Here is a 25,139-nt window from a genome sequence, read left to right on the forward strand (position 1 = left end):
CTTATACACCTCCCACATAACAACCTCAGACATCCAAACACAACTGACGTAGTATCACACCTTCCATATAATACTAAAACACACTTAATAATACACATCCCTTCTCAACCCCCCTAATATGAAAATACTTTCCTGGAATGTAAAGGGTCTCAGATCCCCCCAAAAGAGATTGAAAATCCTTAGGCATCTCAAGCGGCTCAAAGCCGATATAGCACTTCTTCAGGAATCACATTTACCGGCCTCAGACTTTCATCGCATGAAGAAACTCTGGGTTGGCACTGTTCTGGGCTCAGAGGCAACAGGACGCAAAGCTGGCGTTCTTGTACTCATACACAAGAACCTCCCGTGCACAGTCTTGTCCGCTAAAAACGACGACCAGGGCCGTCTACTCACGGTACACATCAAAATAGGCTCCAAAGAACTAGCTATAACAAATGTTTATGCCCCCAATAATCCAAGCAAACAATTTTACACTGAACTATCCAGTTGGCTTCTAAAAATCACACATCTCCCCCATCTGATCGGAGGAGATTTCAATGACACCCTCCATCAGATAGATGACAGGTCTTCACAAAAAAAAACAAAAAAGGACGCTAACCTACTACCCCCTTCCCTCCTGGCCAGCACCATGGAATCCATCCATCTCCAGGATCTATGGCGCCTTTCCCATCCGACAGACAGGGAATTCACCTTTTACTCTAATCCACACAAAACATTCACCAGAATAGACTACTTCTTTGGCTCTGACAACCTTCTACCCTACCTCCAAAACTCCACCATCCACGACATCACCATTTCAGATCATGCCCCTATAGAGTTGACACTAGATAATCTAGACATACCTCCTCACCCCAATATATGGCGGTTCCCATCTTTTCTACACAACAACACTGACTTCCAAAATTACATCTCCGACGCTTGGGCTGAATACTCCTCAAACAACGCCCCACACATACACGACCCCAACCTATTTTGGGATGCTGGTAAAGCTTTTCTGAGGGGTCGTATCATTTCCTATGCAACCTCATTCAAACGCAACACCTTAACTAAGTACAAAGAGGCCAGCTCTCGTTTACACCGGGCACAACGAGATATGTACACCAAAGACTCCCCAACAACACGCTCTGAATGGCAGATAGCAAAAAGGGAATTTGACATTTGGGTAAACAATCTAGAAAACACCAAGAAGGCCTATTTAGATGCCTCTTTCCATAAATTTGGGAATAAAGCAGGAAAACTCCTATCCAGACTTTGCAAAGGTCCATTCCGCCCAACCCATATTACATCCCTACGTGATAAAGCGGGTACCCTCCACGCCACCCCACTCTCAATTAACAAAGTCATGCAAAAATTTTACTCCACTCTTTATGCCCCAGACCCGATAGATCCACAAACAGCACGCGCTTTTCTAGAAAAAATAACCCTTCCCAAAATCTCCCCAACACAACTAGAAACCCTAAACGCACCTATCACTCTCCCCGAAATATCGGCAACAATCCGCAACTTAACCCTGTCTAAAGCCCCAGGCCCAGATGGCCTCACCAGTGAATTCTACAAGACCCTACAACCCCTATTAGAACCTACTCTCCTCCAACTATATCAACATATATGGTCAGGGGGCTCATACCTCCATTCGGGGAACCAAGCCATCATAAAACTACTGGCAAAAAAAGGGTAAAGACCCCCAAGAACCAGGATCATACAGGCCCATATCACTTCTCAACCTAGATGTTAAAATCCTCTCAAAAATCGTTGCCACCAGACTAGCAGACATCATGCCTTCCCTAATTCACCCTGCACAGTCAGGTTTTATCAAAGGACGTACAGCCACCCTTAACATCCGTAAAGTTATGCTGGCCCTAGAACACGCCCTACATCACCCAAACACGGATCATGCCATCATCACGCTAGACGCGGAAAAAGCCTTCGATAACGTCAGTTTCGACTGGTTATCCATGACAATGAAGGCAATAGGTTTCTCTGGCCCCTTCCACCACCTTATTACCACCATGTACACAGCTCCGACAGCAAGACTAGTGGCGGCAGGTCTCCTGTCAGAAGAATTTCGCCTCCATAAGGGCACACGCCAGGGCTGCCCCCTATCACCACTCCTCTTCAATATAGCACTAGAACCACTTTCCAGATATTTAACATCAGTAGCCCCCTTACATGGATTAAAGATAGGCCCTCACGACTTACGCACCTCACTTTTTGCAGATGACGTCCTTATATTTTCAGCCAACCCCTCATCTGATATGCTAACCATAAAAAACGTATTCGATGAATTTCGCTTGTGCTCGGGCCTCCGTATTAATTACACCAAAAGCGAAATTCTTCCCATCGGTTCCCACTCCGCACCTAAATGGACCCATCAATCAATTTTCCCTGTTGCAAAATCCCACATTACATACCTAGGAATAAAAATAGGAAAACTCCCTTCTTCGCTATATCACCTCAATTACCCTCCTTTGGTGTCAAAAATAACTCAGGAATTAAATACCTGGATGGATCTCCCCCTTTCGCTTCTGGGAAGATGTCATTTAATAAAAATGGTCAGTTTTGCAAGACTACTCTACCCCATGCAAACCATCCCGCTACTTCTCCATCATAAAGATGTGATCTCACTCAATAACGCTATATCTAAATTCTTATGGCAGAACAAACGACCACGTATAGCTTTAAAAAAACTCTATCTTCCCAGACGCGAAGGGGGCATCAGCCTCCCGCATATCAGAATGTATAACCTTGCATGTCTGCTAAGAACAAGTCTAGACTGGATAACCCAGTCCTCTTGATACTCAAACTTTTCTTTGGAATCCCACATGTCCCATCCCTACTCACTTGTAGCCCTCTTACACTGTAGATGGAAGTCAGTCCCCTCTCCCCACCAACATAATCTCCTATTAAGGGACACAGCAGTAGCTTGGAGAGAATCACGGAAAATACTAAAGGTATCCCCTTTTCTGTCGATACACCTCCCGATTCAAGGAAATCCGGCATTTCCGCCGAGTCTAGAGCATAAATCATTCAAAACATGGGAACAGAAAGGCCTAACTAAATTTTCTCATCTCTGCAACATCCAGACGGGTCAACCACTACCCTTCGCACACATCGCGAAAACTTTCTCCCTACCCTCCATCCACAACTTCTTCTATGGGCAATGTATCAGTTTCTTAAGGGAAGCGTGTAATCAAGACGTCAAAAGGTTCCAAACAAATGTCATGGACCAAATGATAATGAGTAACACATACAAAATCTCGGACATATACAAACCACTCCTCAACAAATCCTCTCTACCTCTCTCGTCATCATCTATCAAAAACTGGAATAAAGACTTCCCTGATCCAAACCTAGTAGAGAAAATCCTACAAGGACTTAACGCAGTCCAAAAGATAACACCAAACGAAATATGGAGAGAAACGCAACTGAAAATAGCCCACAGGGCACATATGCCTTTCTTGTCTTCTAAAACGGACAAAAACAAAGCCATCTGCCCACTCTGTAAACACCAGAAACCATCCTTAGCCCATCGCTTCTGGCACTGCTCCTACATATCTACTTTCTGGGACCAAGTTATAGCCTACATATTTAAAGTGACTCTAACTAAACTGCCCAAGGATCCTCTGCTTCTTATCTTCGGCTACTGGGACCCAATCCTACTGCCATGGTCCAAAACGGCTCTCACAACGATCGGCTCTACAAAGAACCCGAAGGATACCACATCACACAAAGGGTGGTCCTTGACTTGCCTATTAACTGCAAGAAGAACCATCCTGAAAAACTGGATTACACCTGTAAGCCCTAATATCTCTCAAGTCAAACGGGACCTCATGCAACTTCTACTCAAAGACCGCCTAAACACGGACTTCAAACAAAAAAACTCCTCAGATCACTTCTACTCCAAATGGCAAGCCTTTATGCATGCATCTCTTTCAAAAGAAGAAATATCAAACGTCAGCTCATCTTCCTTTTCCTACCATGATTCCTTCCCCCCCGATGCCATCTCAAGACCACAATCGGAATCTCATTCCAATCCTCGACACCAGCCAACTTAACGCCAGTGCCAACTTCAACGTCAGTGGGTTTGCATGAACAAATATAAATAGCCATATACCTCAAATAGAAACAAATATTAATGCTGGACAATTTTTTGAACGACATTATATCCTACCATAATAAATCTCTCAATCTATATAGGGCTCCCCCTCCCCCCCCCATATACCCCCCCATCCCCCCCCCCCCCTCCTGCTTTCGTTATTTTTCTCTTAGAATTATCTTCTTAGTGTTTCTTTCAAGTTCTAAAATGCAATGTATTCAGGGTTACTAACAGATCCATCCAGGTTTCCACTATTTGTTACCATTTATTGCATTGTTATGATCGGCTAAACATGCCACGCAGTAACCTGCATGGGTACATACTCTGGAAATCCTCTCTTATTGTAAAAACCAAGTTGTAAACAAATAATTCTTCTATTATTTGCTTTTGTTTATGCTACAAAACAAGAATGTACACAAGACTGCTTTATTATTGTATTCTCTGAAAATCAAATAAAATCTTTTTGAAAAAAAAAAAAAAAAGAACCTTCATAGCCCGTCCTCTCAGGGGGGGAAGAAGACGCGTGAATACCGAGGGGATTTCTAAGCCCCAAAGCCGTGAGGTGGCTATAGCAGGGCTCAGAACGGGAAATTGCTGTGCTGCAGGTCAGCAGGACTGGGGGGTTGAGGAGGGGGTCCAGTGTAAGTTCACCTTACAGATTTTTCTGTAAAGGTGAACTTACGCTTTAAAGAATCCTGTTCAAACTGTGATGCTGAATGGATTATCCTAAGCCAGCCCAAGCCCAGCCTGAAGGCAAAGGCCCCCCTAGACCTAGGGGACCCCTCCTGGGTCACTGACAGCCTCATCAGAACTCCATCTTCCACTATCTGGTAATAGGGGAATCCAAGGTAGTCATCTAATGAGGTTGGGGCTGTGGTAATTTGTATCACAGATTTTCATGTTAGCCCTGCGTGGATTTAGACTACAGAAAAATAGCACCAGTTTGAGCCACAAAAAAATTGAATCTGGTTCAGTATAAATAGATACGATATATCCCGTCCAATAGAGATCTCCCTGAGGAAGACACGTGACCTTGTGTCATCACGCGTAGGGGAGGGGCTAGGACAGTAAAGGCACTCGGGCTCTATTGAGGTTTCAGCAGTCGATCAGGAGATAGTGGATGTGCGGCTTTTTGAGACACACATACTGTCAGGAACCATGAAATCAGACTGTGACAGAAGTACAGTTAAATCACACTTGTTTAATAATAAAAGTAAATAGAACAAACGTAGTCAAAGCATAGCCAGAGTTCAGGAACGGGAATGGATAGTCAGACAAGCTAAATGTCAGGGAGCCAGAGATGAGCGTAGAAAAACAGCAAGCAGGATCTAGCGCCAGAAGGGATGTCAGCCAAGGAAGTCTTTTAACAGGAATGCAAGAGAGCGTCCCTGTGATGTTGACTAAGGCGAAGCCAGAGATCCTCTGGGCTGGACAGCTTAAGTAGGCAGGACTGATGAGCAGGATATCATCAACAGCTGAGTACCTGTGGAGAGATAGGAGCTGGCAATTAGCCGACAGCTGAGCGGCCAGCTCAGAGAAGGAAGGGCTGAGCCCAGCCCTGACAGTACCCCCTCCTCAACGACCCCTCCCCATTAGAGGACCAACAGGCTTGAGGGGAAAACATCTATGGAAGTCACAGAGGAGGACAGGGGCATGTATGTCCGAGGATGAGACACTCCGGATCGTACCCCTTCCAATGAACCAGGTACTGTATGCGCCCACGGAACCTACGGGAGTCAACAATGGACTGCAGTTCATACTCCTCATGGTTCTTAACCTGTACAGGATGAGGACGTGGCACCGAGGTGGTAAAGTGGTTGCAGACCAAAGGTTTTAATAAGGAGACATGAAATACATTTGAAATACACATGTTAGAAGGAAGATCTAATGCATAAGCCACTGGGTTAATTCTGCGAAGAATACGGAAAGGCCCAATAAACCGAGGTGCGAACTTCAGCGAGGGAACTCGAAGTAGGAGGTTGCGAGATGACAGCCAGACCCTGTCCCCAACCTGATAGGAAGGCGCGGGCAGGCTTCTGCGGTCAGCATGGAGTCTGTACCTATCATTAGCATGTCGCAAAGCCTCCTGGACTTGTGCCCAAGTGGAACGAAGACGACAGAGATGCTCCTCTAATGCAGGAATACTCCGCGGAACAAATTAGACAGGCAACATGGAAGGTTCGAAACCATAGTTCGCAATAAACGGGGACAATCCGGAAGCAGAATTCAAGGCACTGTTGTTAGCAAACTCTGCCCACGGTAATAGGTCTGACCAGTTGTTATGATGTAGATAATAATAGAATTGCGCTACAGCAATGGCTCAATAATGCATAACCAATTGATGATATTATCCCTAAATCATAAACAAATATAGCATGAACAAATACCCACAAATGGTATATTGGTATGGCATAGTTATATTGGTATGGTATAGTTAGCACACCTTTGCAAACGCATGCATAAGCTGCAAGACCTCTTCATGGCACCCTGTATCGTTTGCAGTCCTAATATTCTAAATTTATGAGGGTCTCCACAATGGAAGTACATGCATTCTAATGGATAGATAAGGGAGATAAGGGGCAGGTGGGCCTGGAGGTAGCCCAATCCTCCTTAAAGGGTAAGTTCACCTTTACAGAAAAATCTGTAAGGTGAACTTACGCAGGACCCCCTCCTCATCCTCCCCAGTCCCGCTGACCTGCAGCGCGCAATAACCCATTCTGAGCCCTGCTATAACCGCCTCACAGCTCCGGGGCTTAGAAAACCCTAGAGCTTAATCTCCTCAACGTACCCTGTCAGGAGGGACATTTAGGAGCATTCTAATTGGTCGGCGCCATCACATGGGTGGCGCCGACCAATCAGAACCTTCATAGCCTGTCCTCTCAGCGGGGAAGAAGACGCGTGAATGCTGAGGGGATTTCTAAGCCCCAAAGCCGTGAGGTGGCTATAGCAGGGCTCAGAACGGGAAATTGCTGTGCTGCAGGTCAGCAGGACTGGGGGGTTGAGGAGGGGGTCCTGTGTAAGTTCACCTTACAGATTTTTCTGTAAAGGTGAACTTACGCTTTAAAGAATCCTGTTCAAACTGTGATGCTGAATGGATTATCCTAAGCCAGCCCAAGCCCAGCCTGAAGGCAAAGGCCCCCCTAGACCTAGGGGACCCCTCCTGGGTCACTGACAGCCTCCTCAGAACTCCATCTTCCACTACTGGTAATAGGGGAATCCAAGGTAGTCACCTAATGAGGTTGGGGCTGTGGTAATTTGTATCACGGATTTTCGTGTTAGCCCTGCATGGATTTAGACTACAGAAGAATGGCACCGGTTTGAACCACAAAAAAATGGAATCTGGTTCAGTATAAATAGATACAATATATCCCGTCCAATAGAGATCTCCCTGAGGAAGACACGTGACCTTGTGTCGTCATGCGTAGGGGAGGGGCTAGGACGGTAAAGGCACTCGGGCTCTATTGAGGTTTTAGCAGTCGATCGGGAGATAGTGGATGTGTGGCTTTTTGAGACACACATACTGTCAGGAACCATGAAATCAGACTGAGACAGAAGTACAGTTAAATCACACTTGTTTAATAATAAAAGTAAATAGAACAAACGTAGTCAAAGCATAGCCAGAGTTCAGGAACCGGAATGGATAGTCAGACAAGCTAAATGTCAGGGAGCCAGAGATGAGCGTAGAAAAACAGCAAGCAGGATCTGGAGCCAGAAGGGATGTCAGCCAAGCAAGTCTTTTAACAGGAATGCAGGAAAGCGTCCCTGTGATGTTGACTAAGACGAAGCCAGAGATCCTCTGGGCTGGACAGCTTAAGTAGGCAGGACTGACGAGCAGGATATCATCAACAGCTGAGTACCTGTGGAGAGCTAGGAGCTGGCAATTAGCCGACAGCTGAGCGGCCAGCTCAGAGAAGGAAGGGCTGAGCCCAGCTCTGACAGTATCCCCTCCTCAACGACCCCTCCCCATCAGAGGCTTGAGGGGAAAACATCTATGAAAGTCACAGAGGAAGACAGGGGCATGTATGTCCGAGGATGAGACACTCCGGATCGTATCCCTTCCAATGAACCAGGTACTGTATGCACCCACGGAACCTACGGGAGTCAACAATGGACTGCAGTTCATACTCCTCATGGTTCTCAACCTGTACAGGATGAGGATGTGGCACCGAGGTGGTAAAGTGGTTGCAGACCAAAGGTTTTAATAGGGAGACATGAAATACATTTGAAATACACATGTTAGAAGGAAGATCTAATGCGTAAGCCACTGGGTTAATCCTGCGAAGAATACGGAAAGGCCCAATAAACCGAGGTGCAAACTTCAGCGAGGGAACTCGAAGTCGGAGGTTGTGAGATGACAGCCAGACCCTGTCCCCACCTGATAGGAAGGCGTGGGCAGGCGTCTGCGGTCAGCATGGAGTCTGTACCTATCATTAGCATGTCGCAAAGCCTCCTGGACTTGTGCCCAAGTGGAACGAAGACGACGGAGATGCTCCTCTAATGCAGGAATACTCAGCGGAACAAATTAGACGGGCAACATGGAAGGTTCGAAACCATAGTTTGCCATAAACGGGGACAATCAGGAAGCAGAATTCAAGGCACTATTGTTAGCAAACTCTGCCCACGGTAATAGGTCTGACCAGTTGTTATGATGTAGATAATAATAGAATTGCGCTACAGCAATGGCTCAATAATGCATAACCAATTGGTGATATTATCCCTAAATCATAAACAAATATAGCATGAACAAATACCCACAAATGGTATATTCTCAAATTATGAAAAGTAAAGAATAAATGAAAAAATGAAAAAAATCACCACATATAAAAGAGTCCATCAGTATGAAAGACATATGAAATCTGTCATGACGTGGAAAATGTTGCCTGCAGTCCACCACCAGTGATAAAGTTGGCCGCTTACAAGAGCCCCATGACCCCCCACTACAGAGGATCAGGGGAAGCTTGTGTAAAAGTAGCCCTCCGGAGCTAAATAAATGGACTCAGATACAGGAATCGTAGGTGGTCAAAGACATCCAAGGACACCAAATGGATTCAAAGAAACTCAGATCGCAACGTATTCCCCCGCGGGATCACATGATCTGCTAAATCTAGGGTGGGAAGTGGAGGAAAATTGTTGTGACAAGGCCCTTACATTCTTAGTACTGGGTAAGAACGAGACAATGTAATTGAAACTTGACAAGAAAAGAATCCATCGCGCCCTTCTGGTAGAGAGGCGTTTAGCCTCAGACAAGAATATGAGATTCTTATAGTCAGTAAGAATGAGAACTGGCAGAGTGGTACCTTCGAGGAGATGTCTCCATTCTTTCAGGGCTAAAATGATCGCCAATAGCTCTCTGTCACCATTCTCGTAATTGTACTCTGCAGGTGACAATTTCTTGGAAAAGTAGCCACAAGGGTGCAAATCGCTCTCAGAGGTAGTACTTTGAGACAGAAGGGCGCCAACTCCAGTCTCAGAAGCATCAACCTCAAGGGTAAAAGGTAACGTAGGATCAGGATGTGCCAACACAGGAGCAGAAACAAAGGAAGCTTTGAGACTCTCAAAGGCCTTAAGGGACTCCGGAGACCAACTCTGTGGGTTACCGTCATTTCTGGTCATATCAGTCAGGGGCTTGGCCAGAGATGAGAAGTTACAAATAACCTTCCGATAATAGTTGGCAAAGCCCAGGAAACGCTGCAGCGGACGTAAACTCACGGGTCAGGGCCACTGTAGGACTGCTGAACGTTTCTCTGGGTCCATCGAAAAACCACCCTCGTAACCAGCGGAAATTACATAACCCAGGAATTTAACCTGTTCACGATGGAACTCGCACTTCTCCAATTTACAATAGAGATTGTTCTCTCTTAATTTCTGAAGCACATGACAGACATCTGTGTGGTGGCTCTCCAGGGACTTGGAAAATATGAGGATATCATTGAGATAAAACACCACACATAACTGCAACAAATCTCGGAGGACATCGTTAATTAATTCCTGGAAAACTGTTGGGGCGTTACAAAGGCCAAAAGGCATTATGAGGTACTCATAATGGCCTGTTCTGGTATTAAACACAGTTTTCCACTCGTCGCCCTCCTTAATCCTCACAAGATTGTATGCCCCTCTCAAATCAAGCATCGTGAAAACTGTTGCTCCCTTGAGGCGGTCAAATAACTCCGCAATCAATTAAATCGGATAAGCATTCTTAATCGTGAAACAATTGAGTTCCCTATAATCAATACAAGGTCTCAGTTCACCACTCTTCTTCTTCATGAAGAAGAAACCTTCAGCTACATAAGAGCTGTCAAGCTGGCGCCACGTCATTGGCTAGGTGCCTCCGGTGGAGGCAGGATCCTGTGCATGTTCCTCGCTGGAGTGGCTGGAGATCATCCATCTCTGGAGAACTCCTGTGTTTTTTTAACATTTTGACACTTTCTTTTTGAGAAATGGTAGGAGTACAATGTACCCCTTACCAATTCACATGGGGGGGCCGGGATCTGGGTGTCCCCTTTGTTAAAGGGGGCTTCCAGATTCCGATAAGCCCCCCGGTGGCAGACCCCCACAACCACCGGGCAAGGGTTGTGGGGATGATGCCCTTGTCCCCATCAACATGGGGACATCCTCCCCATGTTGACGGCATGTGGCCTTGTACGGTTCAGGAGGGGGGGCGCTCTCTCTTCCCCGCCTATTTTCCTGCGGCCTGCCAGGTTGCGTGCTCAGATAAGGGTCTGGTGTGGATTTTTGGGGGAACCCCATGCCATTTTTTTTTTTACTTTTGGTGCGGAGTTCCCCTTAAAATCCATACCAGACCGGAAGAGTCTGGTATGGATTTTTCGGGGGAACCCCACGACATTTTTAAAAAAAATTTGGCGTGGAGTTCCCCTTAATATCCATACCAGACCTGAAGGGCCTGGTAATGAAATTTTGGGGGACCCCCAACATTTTTTTTCAATGACTTTCAATGACTTTTATGTGTATTGTTGGGACCGACAATTAATTAATAGCCGGCACTAGCGCTAGTACTTTTAAATGACTTTTTTTTCCTTTAGAAATGTAATTTTGCTCTCGGACTGTTATAAACACAGGAAACATGCACTACTTTACAGGCATACTATAGAAACCCCTCAGATACGAAATTTAAAGGAATACTTCACTTTTATTGTTTCACTTTAAGCATTATTAAAATCACTGCTCCCGAAAAAACGGCCCTTTTTAAAACCTTTTTTTGCATTGATCCATGTCCCCTGGGGCAGGACCCAGGTCCCCAAACACTTTTTATGACAATAACTTGCATATTAACCTTTAACCACTTGAGCCCCGGACCATTATGCTGCCTAAGGACCAGAGGTCTTTTTCCAATTTGGCACTGCGTCGCTTTAACTGCTAATTGCGCGGTTATGCAATGCTGTACCCAAACGAAATTTGCGTCCTTTTCTTCCCACAAATAGAGCTTTCTTTTGATGGTATTTGATCACTTCTGCAGTTTTTATTTTTTGCGCTATAAACGGAAAAAGACCGAAAATTTTGAAAAAAAATGATATTTTCTACTTTTTGTTATAAAAAAAATCCAATAAACTCAATTTTAGTCATACATTTAGGCCAAAATGTATTCGGCCACATGTCTTTGGTAAAAAAAATGTCAATAAGCGTATATTTATTGGTTTGCGCAAAAGTTATAGCGTCTACAAACTAGGGTACATTTTCTGGAATTTACACAGCTTTTAGTTTATGACTGCCTATGTCATTTCTTGAGGTGCTAAAATGGCAGGGCAGTACAAAACCCCCCCAAATGACCCCATTTTGGAAAGTAGACACCCCAAGGAAATTGCTGATAGGCATGTTGAACCCATTGAATATTTATTTTTTTTGTCCCAAGTGATTGAATAATGACAAAAAAAAAAAAAAAAAAAAATATTTACAAAAAGTTGTCACTAAATGATATATTGCTCACACAGGCCATGGGCCTATGTGGAATTGCACCCCAAAATATATTCAGCTACTTCTCCTGAGTACGGGGATACCACATGTGTGGGACTTTTTGGGAGCCTAGCCGCGTATGGGACCCCGAAAACCAATCACCGCCTTCAGGATTTCTAAGGGTGTAACTTTTTGATTTCACTCTTCACTGCCTATCACAGTTTCGGAGGCCATGGAATGCCCAGGTGGCACAACCCCCCCCCAAATGACCCCATTTTGGAAAGTAGACACCCCAAGCTATTTGCTGAGAGGCATATTGAGTCCATGGAATATTTTATATTTTGACACAAGTTGCGGGAAAGTGACACTTTTTTTTTTTTTTTTTTTTTTTTTGCACAAAGTTGTCACTAAATGATATATTGCTCACACAGGCCATGGGCCTATGTGGAATTGCACCCCAAAATACATTTAGCTGCTTCTCCTGAGTATGGGGATACCACATGTGTGGGACTTTTTGGGAGCCTAGCCGCGTACGGGGCCCCGAAAACCAATCACCGCCTTCAGCGTTTTTAAGGGCGTGAATTTTTGATTTTACTCTTCACTGCCTAACACCGTTTCGGAGGCCATGGAATGCCCAGGTGGCACAAACCCCCCCCAAATGACCCCATTTTGGAAAGTAGACACCCCAAGCTATTTGCTGAGAGGCATGGTGAGTATTTTGCAGCTCTCATTTGTTTTTGAAAATGAAGAAAGACAAGAAAAAACTTTTTTTTTTTTTCTTTTTTCAAATTTCAAAACTTTGTGACAAAAAGTGAGGTCTGCAAAATACTCACTATACCTCTCAGCAAATAGCTTGGGGTGTCTACTTTCCAAAATGGGGTCATTTGGGGGGGTTTTGTGCCACCTGGGCATTCCATGGCCTCCGAAACTGTGATAGGCAGTGAAGAGTGAAATCAAAAATTCACGCCCCTTAGAAAGCCTGAAGGCGGTGCTTGGTTTTCGGGGTCCCGTACACGGCTAGGCTCCCAAAAAGTCTCACACATATGGTATCCCCGTACTCAGGAGAAGCAGCAGAATGTATTTTGGGGTGTAATTTCACATATTCCCATGGCATGTTTGAGCAATATATCATTTAGTGACAACTTTGTGCAAAAAAAAAAAAAAAAAAAAAAAAATTTGTCTCTTTCCCGCAACTTGTGTCGCAATATAAAATATTCCATGGACTCGACATGCCTCTCAGCAAATAGCTTGGGGTGTCTACTTTCCAAAATGGGGTCATTTGGGGGGGTTTTGAACTGTCCTGGCATTTTATGCACAACATTTAGAAGCTTATGTCACACATCACTCACTCTTCTAACCACTTGAAGACAAAGCCCTTTCTGACACTTATTTTTTACATGAAAAAGTTTTTTTTTTTTTGCAAGAAAATTACTTTGAACCCCCAAACATTATATATTTTTTTAAAGCAAATGCCCTACAGATTAAAATGGTGGGTGTTTCATTTTTTTTTTTCACACAGTATTTGCGCAGCGATTTTTCAAACGCATTTTTTGGGGAAAAAACACACTTTTTTAAATTTTAATGCACTAAAACACACTATATTGCCCAAATGTTTGATGAAATAAAAAAGATGATCTTAGGCCGAGTACATGGATACCAAACATGACATGCTTTACAATTGCGCACAAACGTGCAGTGGCAACAAAATAAATACATTTTTAAAAGCCTTTAAAAGCCTTTACAGGTTACCACTTTAGATCTACAGAGGAGGTCTACTGCAAAAATTACTGCCCTCGATCTGACCTTCGCGGCGATACCTCACATGCATGGTGCAATTGCTGTTTACGTTTGACGACAGACCGCCGCTTGCGTTCGCCTTAGCGCAAGAGCAGGGGGCGACAGGGGTGCTTTTTTTTTTTTTTTTTTTTCTTTATTATTTTTTTGCTTTTTTATCTTATTTTTAAACTGTTCCTTTCATTTTTTTTTTTTTTTAATCATTTTTATTGTTATCTCGGGGAATGTAAATATCCCCTATGATAGCAATAGGTAGTGACAGGTACTCTTTTTTGAAAAAATTGGGGTCTATTAGACCCTAGATCTCTCCTCTGCCCTCAAAGCATCTGACCACACCAAGATCGGTGTGATAAAATGCTTCCCCAATTTCCCAATGGCGCTATTTACATCCGGCGAAATCTAAGTCATAAAATGCTCGTAGCTTCCGGTTTCTTAGGCCATAGAGATGTTTGGAGCCACTCTTGTCTCTGATCAGCTCTATGGTCAGCTGGCTGAATCACCGGCTGCATTCTCAGGTTCCCTGTTGAGACAGGAGAGCCAGAGAAAAACACGGAAGACGGTGGGGGGGGGGGGGCATTCCCTCCCACGGGTTGTAAAGGCAGTCTAGAGGCTAATTAGCCGCTAGGATTGCTTTTACATGAAAGCCGACCGCTGGCTGAAAAGAATGATACCAAGATGATACCTAAACCTGCAGGCATCATTCTGGTATAACCACTCAAAGTTGTGAATGGCGTACCTGAAGACAAAAAAATGGTTAACAATAAAGCACAGTAAACAATAAAGTATAAATAATTACATACCTGAAAAACAAACATGATAAAACATAATAACAATAACAATAACAATAACAATAAAACACTGCAGAATAGAATACAGTAAAAAAAGAGCAGAACAATAGAGAGAGAGAATAGAGAGAGAGAACAATAAAACGACAACTATTTTTTTTTATTTTATATATATATTTTTTTTTTTTTACACTTTTTTTGTAACTAACTTTTATAACTGTAACCGGTTCCAGGTTCGGGTCTCTCAAAATGCGATGGCATCTTGGGAGACCCTGTGAAAGTGTGCCTAGTCTGTGCAATGCTGTACCCTACGCTAATACTCAACTAGTGTATGGTAGCGTTCAAAACATTCACCAATGCAAAGACCAGGATTGTCAGGACAGAAGGGACAATAATAGCGGGTGTCACGCCTATATCCGCGTTTGCTGCAGACACAACATCTTTTTGGGGGGGTTCGTTGGGTAGGGGTACTCGGGAGCACATAAAAATGCCTCTCATGCAGCCGACTGCATTTCGTTGGGGGGATGTGAATGGGGGAAGTACGGGCGCTGCAGAAGTGGTGGGTTCCCAATTAGGATTGGCGAATGCAGCAGGAAGGGCACTATGGGCACGACGGGCCTGTGTTTGTCTTTTTGGTGGCAGCGGGACACTACTTGTGCTTGTCACCTCACCAGCTTGAACTGCACTTATGGGACTCGCCACGTCACCAAGTGTTACTGCAGTGCTGGTTTGACTACGACCGGGGTGTACTAGGCCGCTGGTGCTTGCCAGTTCAATAAAAAGCTTCCAAAAAAACTGTTAGCGATCGCAGGGATCAGGCCTGACTCTGCGAACGCTGCAGTTATGCGTTTAGTGTTTTGTAAGTGACAGTGATCGATCGATACTGCACTTGGGTGGGCTGGACTGGGCCGGGCGGAGGGGCAAAACGCAGGTGCTAGCAGGTATCTGGGTTGATCCCGCTAACACTGCGTTTTTGGGAACCCTAAACTGCTGGGGACGCTAGTATAGATCTGATCTGATCGGATCAGATATTGATCCGTTCAGATACTATACCACTAAAGGAGGCGTATGCTGCGTGCGTGGGTGTTAGTGGTACTGGCGCTAACCTGACGCTGCCTGGGGCCGGTGCTTGCTAGTTCACCAAAATGTTACCAAAAAAACTGTTAGCGATCGCAGGGATCAGGCCTGACTCTGCGAACGCTGCAGTTATGCGTTTAGTGCCTTGTAAGTGTCAGTGATCGATCGATACTGCACTTGGGTGGGCTGTGCCGGGCCGGGCGGAGGGGCACAACGCAGGTGCTAGCAGGTATCTGGGCTGATCCCGCTAACACTGCGTTTTTGGGAACCCTAAACTGCTGGGGACGCTAGTATAGATCTGATCGGATCAGATATTGATCCGATCAGATACTATACCACTAAGGGAGGTGTACGGTGCGTGCGTGGGTGTTAGCGGTACTGGCGCTAACCTGACGCTGCCTGGTGCTTGCTTGCCAGTTCACCAAAATGCTACCAAAAAAACTGTTAGCGATCGCAGGGATCAGGCCTGACTCTGTGAACGCTGCAGTTATGCGTTTAGTGTTTTGTAAGTGACAGTGATCGATCGATACTGCACTTGGGTGGGCTGGGCGGAGGGGCAAAACGCAGGTGCTAGCGGGTATCTGGGCTGATCCCGCTAACACTGTGTTTTTGGGAACCCTAAACTGCTGGGGACGCTAGTATAGATCTGATCAGATCAGATATTGATCCGATCAGATACTATACCACTAAGGGAGGCGCATGCTGCGTGCGTGGGTGTTAGCGGTACTGGCGCTAATCTGACGCTGCCTGGGGCGACGCATATCACCGCCGGGCGATCAGGGGGCTAAACCTTTATTAGGTAATAAACGGCGGGTGCCCTGACACTATAAAAAATAAACGAACTAACCTGCGTCACCCGTAACGGTTATACGGTGATCAGTGGTGAAAGGGTTAACTAGGGGGCAATCAAGGGGTTAAAACATTTATTAGGTAGTATATGGGGGTCCCTGTCACTATAAAACGCTGACGGCGAACCTAAATATTTACCTCACTAACTAGCGTCACCAGCGACACTAATACAGCGATCAGAAAAATGATCGCTTAGCAACACTGGTGACAGGGGGTGATCAAGGGGTTAAAACTTTATTAGGGGGGGTTAGGGGGGTACCCTAGACCTAAAGGGGGGTAATATTCACTGTCCCAACACTGTAACTGTCACAAACTGACACTATGCAGTAATCAGAAAAAAAAAAAAAAAAAAAAAAAAAAAACCTGCTGGTGTCAGTTTGTGACGGGGGGGGGGGTGATTGGGGGGGGATCGGGGGGCGATCGGGGGGGGGATCGGGGTGTTTTGTATGCCTGGCATGTTCTACTGTGTGTGTGTGTGTTGTGCACTTACATTGATGTCTTCTCCCCTCGGCGCTGGAACGGAAAATACCGAGCCGAGGGGAGATGACATCATTTCCTTTGCTGCTGTTTAGCATACAGCAGCAAAGGAGTGTTCCCATTGGCCGGCGGCGATCGCGAGGGGGGGGCCACGAACGGATGGCCTCCCCCTCATCTCGGATCGCCGGGGAACAGAACGGGACCGCTTCGGGCACCGGGGGGGGGTCCGATCGGACCCCCCACCCGCGAGAGGCAAATCACGTACATGTACGTGATTTTGCCTGCCCGTGCCGCCTTGCCGACGTAAATCGGCGTTAGGCGGTCCTTAAGTGGTTAAAATTAGCACTTTTAATTTTTCATGTTCGTGTCCCATAGACGTTAACGGTGTTCACATGTTCTAACAAATTTTTTGCCTGTTCGCATGTTTTGGATGGGAACCGAACAGGGGGGTGTTCGGCCCATCCCTACTTCCGAGCATGCGTAAGAATTTTGCGCGTCAAAATTGCTACAGACGATCGCATTTTCGGATAGCAACTTTTTCCGACCGAAAAATTGAGAATATGCTCCCAATCTATTGCTGGCTGGAATTTGACCAGAAAAAGTCCGATGGAGCTTACACATGGTCGCATTTTCCGACCAAAAGCTCTCATCGGTCTTGCTGGCCGATTTTCCGATCGTGTGTACGCGGCATAAGGTGAAAGGCAAAGATCCTCTGGGCTGGATGGCTTAAGTAGGCAGGACTGAGGAGCAGGATATCATCAACAGCTGAGTACCTGTGGAGAGATGGGAGCTGGCAATTAGCCGACAGCTGAGCGGCCAGCTCAGAGAAGTAAGGGCTGAGCCCAGCCCTAACACATACAGTCTATATGTTTGTAATAGTGTGGTGCGCTGGAACACCTATACTATGTGAGTACCATGTATGCTTTATTAAACATTTGCAAGTTTTATATAACAATTCAAATACTATTGGAGTCTTTTCTCTGCATATACCATATACCCTGTTGCTGGCAACTGAGGAGGAGACAGTGGGAGAAGAATAGGAGCCAGTTATGGGTAGCTCACAAGATTTTTTTCTTCTTTTTTTTCCCATCTTCCACCTAACTCACTATGGTTGACTCAGCAACCCTGCCAGGAATTCTGCCTGGGGATTGGCCAAGTTCCCTCAAGTATGCAGATTAGCCCTCCTAGCCTCCACCCACTAACTTCTAGCAGTTTCTCCAAACTTTCAGACCCAGGGGGAAGTATTAGAGACCAGCCTCTGTGAGTCATCCAGCCTGACCTGCAGTAAACCCTGATCCAATTTTAGATTCACAAGTTAATCATGATCCAAACATTAATCTGCCTGCACTAAACTGGTAGCATACTAGAGGGTGCTACACTAGCTACAAAAAGAGGACCGTCTAAAACAGACATTTCTAAGGGTACAATGAATAGCCAGTTAACCTGGGACTCTATACGAGCAGCCCAGTCCTTTTAGCAACTTTTGGCAGTTATTTCCCTAAGCACATGCACACCTGGTATCCCCAATCAAAGTCTTATTTACAAAGTCCAAGGACAGCCATCTGCCTGTTGGCAGGTGCAGTCTACTTTCTCCACTGCAGGTGGCACTCGTCCGCAGCGGCATTGTAGTTGGGGAGGAAGTAATGAGGAACATTGTTCGTCTATGGTTTCCTGGGTCACTGGGGAAGCTATCCAATTGGATGTTGCTGCCCCATGTGACTCTAACAGCTATCTTGGATCAGGCAGAGTCAATTTTAGGCCCTGGCTGCCAGACTTGGTGCACATGTTGTGAGTGGGTAGAGTAGGGACAGGTATCTCATCTAGTAGGGACAGAACTAGTGGCAGGGAACAGTTCCTGACGAGGAGGGAAAGCGTAGGGCTTCCTGGACATCTTCCTGCTTGGGCACGAAACTGCTCCTGCTAACAAGCGCTGTCAGTTTGGCTGAAACCTTCTCTCTACTCTCTACATACTGTTGGACCTGTGAGTGTTCCTGGTTGAGTTGTCTTCCCACTGGGTTTATTGTGAACTGTTTTTGCACTATTTTGATACAAGTTCTTTCTTCACCCTTGGACTGTGTGCGGTATTGCTGCCGGACTGCGCTGCACCTTACCTACATGCCACCCAGTTTCAATGTGACACTCTCTATCTCTAATGAGGAAGAACAGGTTTCTAATCCAGATTGGCCTCCATAGGTGATACACTCAAGCAATTAATCAGGTCACCTTCAGGCCCTCAGCCCAGTATCTGCTCAGATCCCACAGCAACTGCTTAGTACACACTCAGGCTGCATCCCAGAGGCCCAGCCCCAGGATAAAACAAGTCTGAGCAAGTTTTCCAAACATTAAACCTCTCCCCAGCTACCTTCTGGATGCTCCCTCCCAGGGATTGGCTGAGGTCAGATAAATATGTATAACTTCAGTGGCTGATGCTCCTAGCTATTTCTGGAAGCTTCTTCCAGAGGCAGACAGAAGCAATCAACCACCAAGCTTAGGCAAACCTGACCAGAAAAAAAAAAAGATTACTGCCCAGCAGAGCCAAAAACCAAATTTTATCCTGACTAGGGAAGGGTGCTACACACACATTCATCTAAAAAATAAATATTCTCTTGCAAAATGATTCACCACACCAGGTTGCAACATCATCAGCTGATTTGGATGGCTTTTGCAAAAGAATGCCTATGTAAGTGAATGCAATGTCATTGAAATTTTTCAGATTTTCATCGATCACCAAACCTGTGAAAAAGTCACCTTCTTGTAGGGTTGCCACCTCATCCCTTTAAATCCGATCACATATGAATTACACAAGTTCTGAGGCTAATTTTAAGCAGATAAGACACCAAGTAAGTTTAATTACCACCTTAACCAGCCACAGAACCTATGTAATTCATATGTGTCTGGGTTTAAAGGGATGAGGTGGCAACCCTAGCTTCATGTGATATCATTTTCATCAGCTGACTTTCTTGATTATATTTTTGGGTAAATCTATAGGAGTGCGCAAATTGCTTAAATGTGTTAGGAAAAAATTACAAGAAAATGTACTCTTGTAATTATTTATTTCCAATAAAAAAAAAAAAAAAACAAGAAAAAAAATATATGTGCCCAAATTTGCTACCAAATTAAAGAACATGTGTCCCCCAAAATTGTATTATACTTTAGGTAGACTACAAAACCTAAAAGATTTCCAGAACCAAGACGTTGCTCAAATGAATAAATGTTCTGAGATTCAAGGAGATTAGGGAAAAAAAGACCCGGGACTCAGGTGGTGAGGATTCATCTGTTTCTGTCCTTATTATCGACTTCACCCCTGGTCACTAATGACACTTATCTCCTACAGGTTCTGGCAGAAGAACGAGCCCAATAATAATGGTGGAAATGAAGATTGTGCTCAACTGAAAGGTGGAAATGGCTTGAATGATGTTCCATGTGATACAAAGTTCCCATACATCTGTGAGAAGAAATTGCCCTGAATTGTTCTGCTGAACCTCAGAAACCACCTTCTGTCTCCATCTGATCATCTCTTCTCCAGCTTCTTACTACAAATATAGAATATACTAAAGAGAAATATGTAGACTTCCACTGACTTTCTCCTAAAATCGGTAGACACCTGGCTGATGTGGTGAATCTCTAAAATCAATATCTAAAGGGGTACATTTTTTTTTTTAATGCATAATCAATCATCCCGCACATTGCATACACATTCGCTTTGTGTGAAATGGCAAAAATGAATGTTCTTTAGGCTATGTTCTCCTCTAACTAAATGTTCTCTTATTATGGACAGTACTAAAATACCACATTATGGACACTAGATGGAGCTGAGGAGCATAAGAAATACATACTGTATGTCTTTGCAACAAGAGATACATTCTAACAATTCTTGAGAACGCTAAAGGGAATTAGTAACTAGACATGTGCACAACGGAAAAATTTGTTTTGTTTTGGATTTGTTTGTTTGTGGATTAGAATGATTTATTTTGGGAATTAGTTTTGTTTATTCGGACTCATTTTGTATATTTGTTATTTTCAAATCGATTTGAAAAACAAAATTTATATTTTGGAAGAATGCTATATTCATTCTATTCTATTTTTTTATATTCTATTCTATTACATTATATTCTATTCTATTATTTTCTTTTCTATTCTACTGTATTATATGCTATTCTATTCCGTTTTATTCTATTGTGTTTTATTCTATTCTAATCCTTTATTTTATATTCTCTTTTATTCAGTTTTATTCTATTCTATTATATTGTGATTTATTCTATTCTATTCTATATTTTTTATATTCTCTTCCTTCATATTCTATTATATTATGTTTTATTACATTTTATTCAATTCTCCTTTATTGTATTCTTTTCTATTTTATTCTTTTACTTTATTTTATATTGCATTTTATTCCATTTTATTCTACTCTATTCTAATTTTATTCTATTTTATTCTATTTTTTTCTATTTTATTTCTTTATATTCTATTCTCTTTCATTATGTTTTAATGTTTTATATATTTTATACTTTTCTATTCTCTTTTATTTTTTTCCATTTTCTATTCCATTCTATTCTATTTTATTCTATAAAGCAGCCTATGCAGGAATAAGAATCATATTTCACTTTTATACCTTACTATATTTAGTGCTTCTATTTCAAATTCAAATTAATTTTCAAATTTGAATTTGAATTCAGGAAATTAGTATTTTTATTTATTTGGGATTAGTTGAAATTCGGATTATTGAGATTCAGACATTTCCGATACATCCGAATCTCTGAATAATGAAAATTTCATCCAAATTTTGATTCGTAACATGTCTATTAGTAACCAGGGATGAGCCGAGCACCCCCCGGTTCGGTTAGCAGCAGAACATGTGAACAGGCAAACAATTTGTTTGAACACGTGAACACCGTTAAAGTCTATGGGACACGAACATGAATAATCAAAAGTGCAAATTTTAAGGGTTAATATGCAAGTTATTGTCATAAAAAGTGTTTGGGGACCCGGGTCCTGCCCCAGGGGACATGGATCAATGCAAAAAAAAGTTTTAAAAACTGACTTTTTGGGAGCAGTGATTTCAATAATGCTTAAAGTAAAACAATAAAAGTGAAATATTCCTTTAAATATCGTGCCTGGGGGGTGTCTATAGTATGCCTGTAAAGTGGCGCATTTTTCCTGTGTTTAGAACAGTCCCTGCATAAAATGACATTTCTAAAGGAAAAAAGTCATTTAAAACTACTCGCGGCTATTAATGAATTGTCGGGTCCCGGCAATACAGATAAAAGTCATTGAAAAAAACGGCATGGGATCCCCCCCAGTCCATTACCAGGCCCTTCAGGTCTGGTATGGATATTAAGGGGAACCCCACGCCAAAATTTAAAAAAAAATGGCGTGGGGTCCCCCTCAAAATCCATACCAGTCCCTTCAGGTCTAGTATGGATTTTAAGGGGAACCCCGTGACAAAATTAAAAAAAAATGTCCTGGGGTCCCACCAAAAATCCATACCAGACCCTTATCTGAGTACGCAACCTGGTAGGCCGCAGGAAAAGGGGGGGGATGACAGAGCGCCCCCCCCCTCCTGAACCGTACCAGGCCACATGCCCTCAACATGGGGAGGCTGCTTTGGGGTAGCCCCCCAAAGCACCTTGTACCCATGTTGATGGGGACAAGGGCCTCATCCCCAAAAACCTTGTCCGGTGGTTGTGGGGGTCTGCGGGTGGGGGGCTTATCACTTTTTATAACAATACCATGCATATAAGCCTTTAAAATTAGCACTTTTGATTTCTCCCATAGACTTTTAAAGAGTGTTTGGCTATTCAGCGAGCAGGCGAACACCCGATGTTCGACTCGAACATTGGGTTCATTCCTATTGGTAACCAATAGTTACATTATTCCCTTTACAGTTCTCTAGAAATGTTACATTGTATCTCTTGTTATGAAGACATATGTTTCCAATGCTCCTTAGCTCCATCTAGTGTCCATTAAGCTGTATTTTACTACTGCCATAACAAAGCAACATTTATTCAGAACAGAAAATAGTCTAAAGGACATTCGTTTTTTTGCCCGAGCAACACAGAACAAATATACATGCAGATTTTCTGACCCCTTGAAGTTCCTGACCCAGGACCCAGAATCATGCAGCCAGTGAATGAATTCAGAATTGCTAAAAAGTATTAAACTTAATTAAATCCAGAACCAAGAATGTCATATATTGCAGCTTATGGGTCCTCAGATGCAGTGGCTGCATTTGATTCCTTTTCCAAGCTTTTTAGCCCTTATTTTCACCTGGTGATCGATCAGACACACTTGCTGTCTCTGGGTGGCTATGTTTGCTATTCCACTGTATCTATGGAGGAAGCCGTGGTTGCCACCCAGACTGGTCTTCACACACCTCTGTCTTTGTCCATAGAAATAGAGCACAATGACCTCATGTATTATAAAACACATACATACTATATTACCAAAAGTATTGGGACACCAGCCTTTACACGCACGTGAACTTTAACGGTATCCCAGTCTTAGTCCTTAGGGTTCAATATTGAGTTGGCCCACCCTTTGCAACCTTTAACAGCTTCAACTCTTCTGGGAAGGCTATCCACAAGGTTTAGGAGTGTGTCTATGGGAATGTTTGACCATTCTTAACAATTAACAAGCCAGTATTGAACTCACTATACGTGGCTTGAAGTTTTGCTTTAAAGCCCAACTCTGGGAACCTGGGTTACCTGTTCATTTACAGTTGTACTCAAAAGTTTCCATCCCCTGCAATTTTTGGCCTTGGTATAGACACAGAAGGTGACACACACCAGTTACAATGGCAATTAAAGTTTCATTTACCACATCTGTGGCTTTTTAGATTGCAATTAGTGTCTGTGTCTAAATAGTCAATGTGTTTGTTATCTCTCACATGGATGCACTGAGCAGGCTAGACACTGAGCCAGGGGGAGCAGAAAATAACTTTCAAAAGAACTGCGTAACAAGGTAATGGAACTTTATAAAGAAGGAAAAAAAAGACATCCAAAGCCTTGAACATGCCAGTCAGTACTGTTCGACCAAGAAAGATTGCAGCCATAACTGCCAAAAGAATTGTTTAGGATACAAAGAAAAAAACCCACAGGTAACCTCAGGAGAAATACAGGCTGCTCTGGAAAAAGATGGTGTGGTTGTATTTAAACTACTTGCCCACCGCAATACGTATATGTCTATTAGCCATAGCCCCGGTAATTTTTTTATAACCCAGGGGCTGGCTTTCTCATGAAAGTGATCCAAGCATCTCATTAGCTGCTGGATCACTTTCAGAAGTGGCGGAAGGAGACATCCCCCCTCCCACCACTTGCCGGTGTTTCTTGGGCTTACCATTTTTACCAGCTTGCCAAGAAACGATCAGACAGTGCGGCCGGCTGGTCACAGAGGTGAACAGAGGCCACATCATCTCTGATTGCCTCTATGGCCTTGGAGGACATCATGACATCACTTCTTTTCTAAGGATGAAGTAAACAATTTTTATTTATTTTTTTAAACAAAAGATACTTTTTTTAAACTTTTGCTTTTAAAGGTAAAGGAGAGATTTTTTTTTTTTTTTTTAACCCCAGATCTCTCAATAAAGAGGACCTGTCATCATTATTTCTATTACAAGGGATGTTTATATTCCTTGTAATAGGAATAAAAGCGACAAAAAAAAATTAAAGGGACAGTGTAGAAAAAAAATAGAAAATAAAATAAATAAGAAAAAAAAAAGTAAAGCGCCCTATCCCTCCTTGCTCGCACGCAGAAGCGAATGCTTGTAGTCACACGCCCATATGTAAAACAGATGTTCGCAACACACATGTGAGGTATCACTGCGAACATTAGAGCGAGAGCAATAATTCTAGTGCTAGACCTCCTCTGTAACTCAAAACATGGAACCTGTAAAAATTATTACCGCATCACCTATAAAGATTTTTAAGTACCGTAGTTTGTCACCATTCCACGAGCGTGCGCAATTTTACAGCGTGACATGTTAGGTATCTATTTGCTTGGCGTAACATCATCCTTTATATTTTACAAGAAATATAGTGGTAGGTATATATTGTGTTTTGATTTTTTTAATTCATGAAAGTATATTTTTTTGCGTTTTTAAAAACAGCTGGGCAATTACAGAGTAACATAAAAAAATAGCAAAAATTGCTATTTCA

General features: G+C 43.5%; 1 protein-coding gene across 1 annotated transcript in view; it reads left to right on the forward strand.

Annotated features, from left to right (window-relative positions):
- The window catches only part of LOC141133704 (uncharacterized), a 182,855-nt gene extending 162,178 nt beyond the window's left edge, over positions 1–20,677 (forward strand). Inside the window, exon 11 of the mRNA XM_073623201.1 lies at positions 20,321–20,677. Coding sequence (XP_073479302.1) covers positions 20,321–20,453 — 133 coding nt within the window. The 3' untranslated portion in view covers positions 20,454–20,677. The remainder of the gene's footprint in view (positions 1–20,320) is intronic.
- The last annotated feature ends 4,462 nt before the right edge of the window (positions 20,678–25,139 follow it).

Source organism: Aquarana catesbeiana, linkage group LG03 (assembly GCF_042186555.1).
Source record: "Aquarana catesbeiana isolate 2022-GZ linkage group LG03, ASM4218655v1, whole genome shotgun sequence".
NCBI classification, from domain to species: domain Eukaryota; kingdom Metazoa; phylum Chordata; class Amphibia; order Anura; family Ranidae; genus Aquarana; species Aquarana catesbeiana.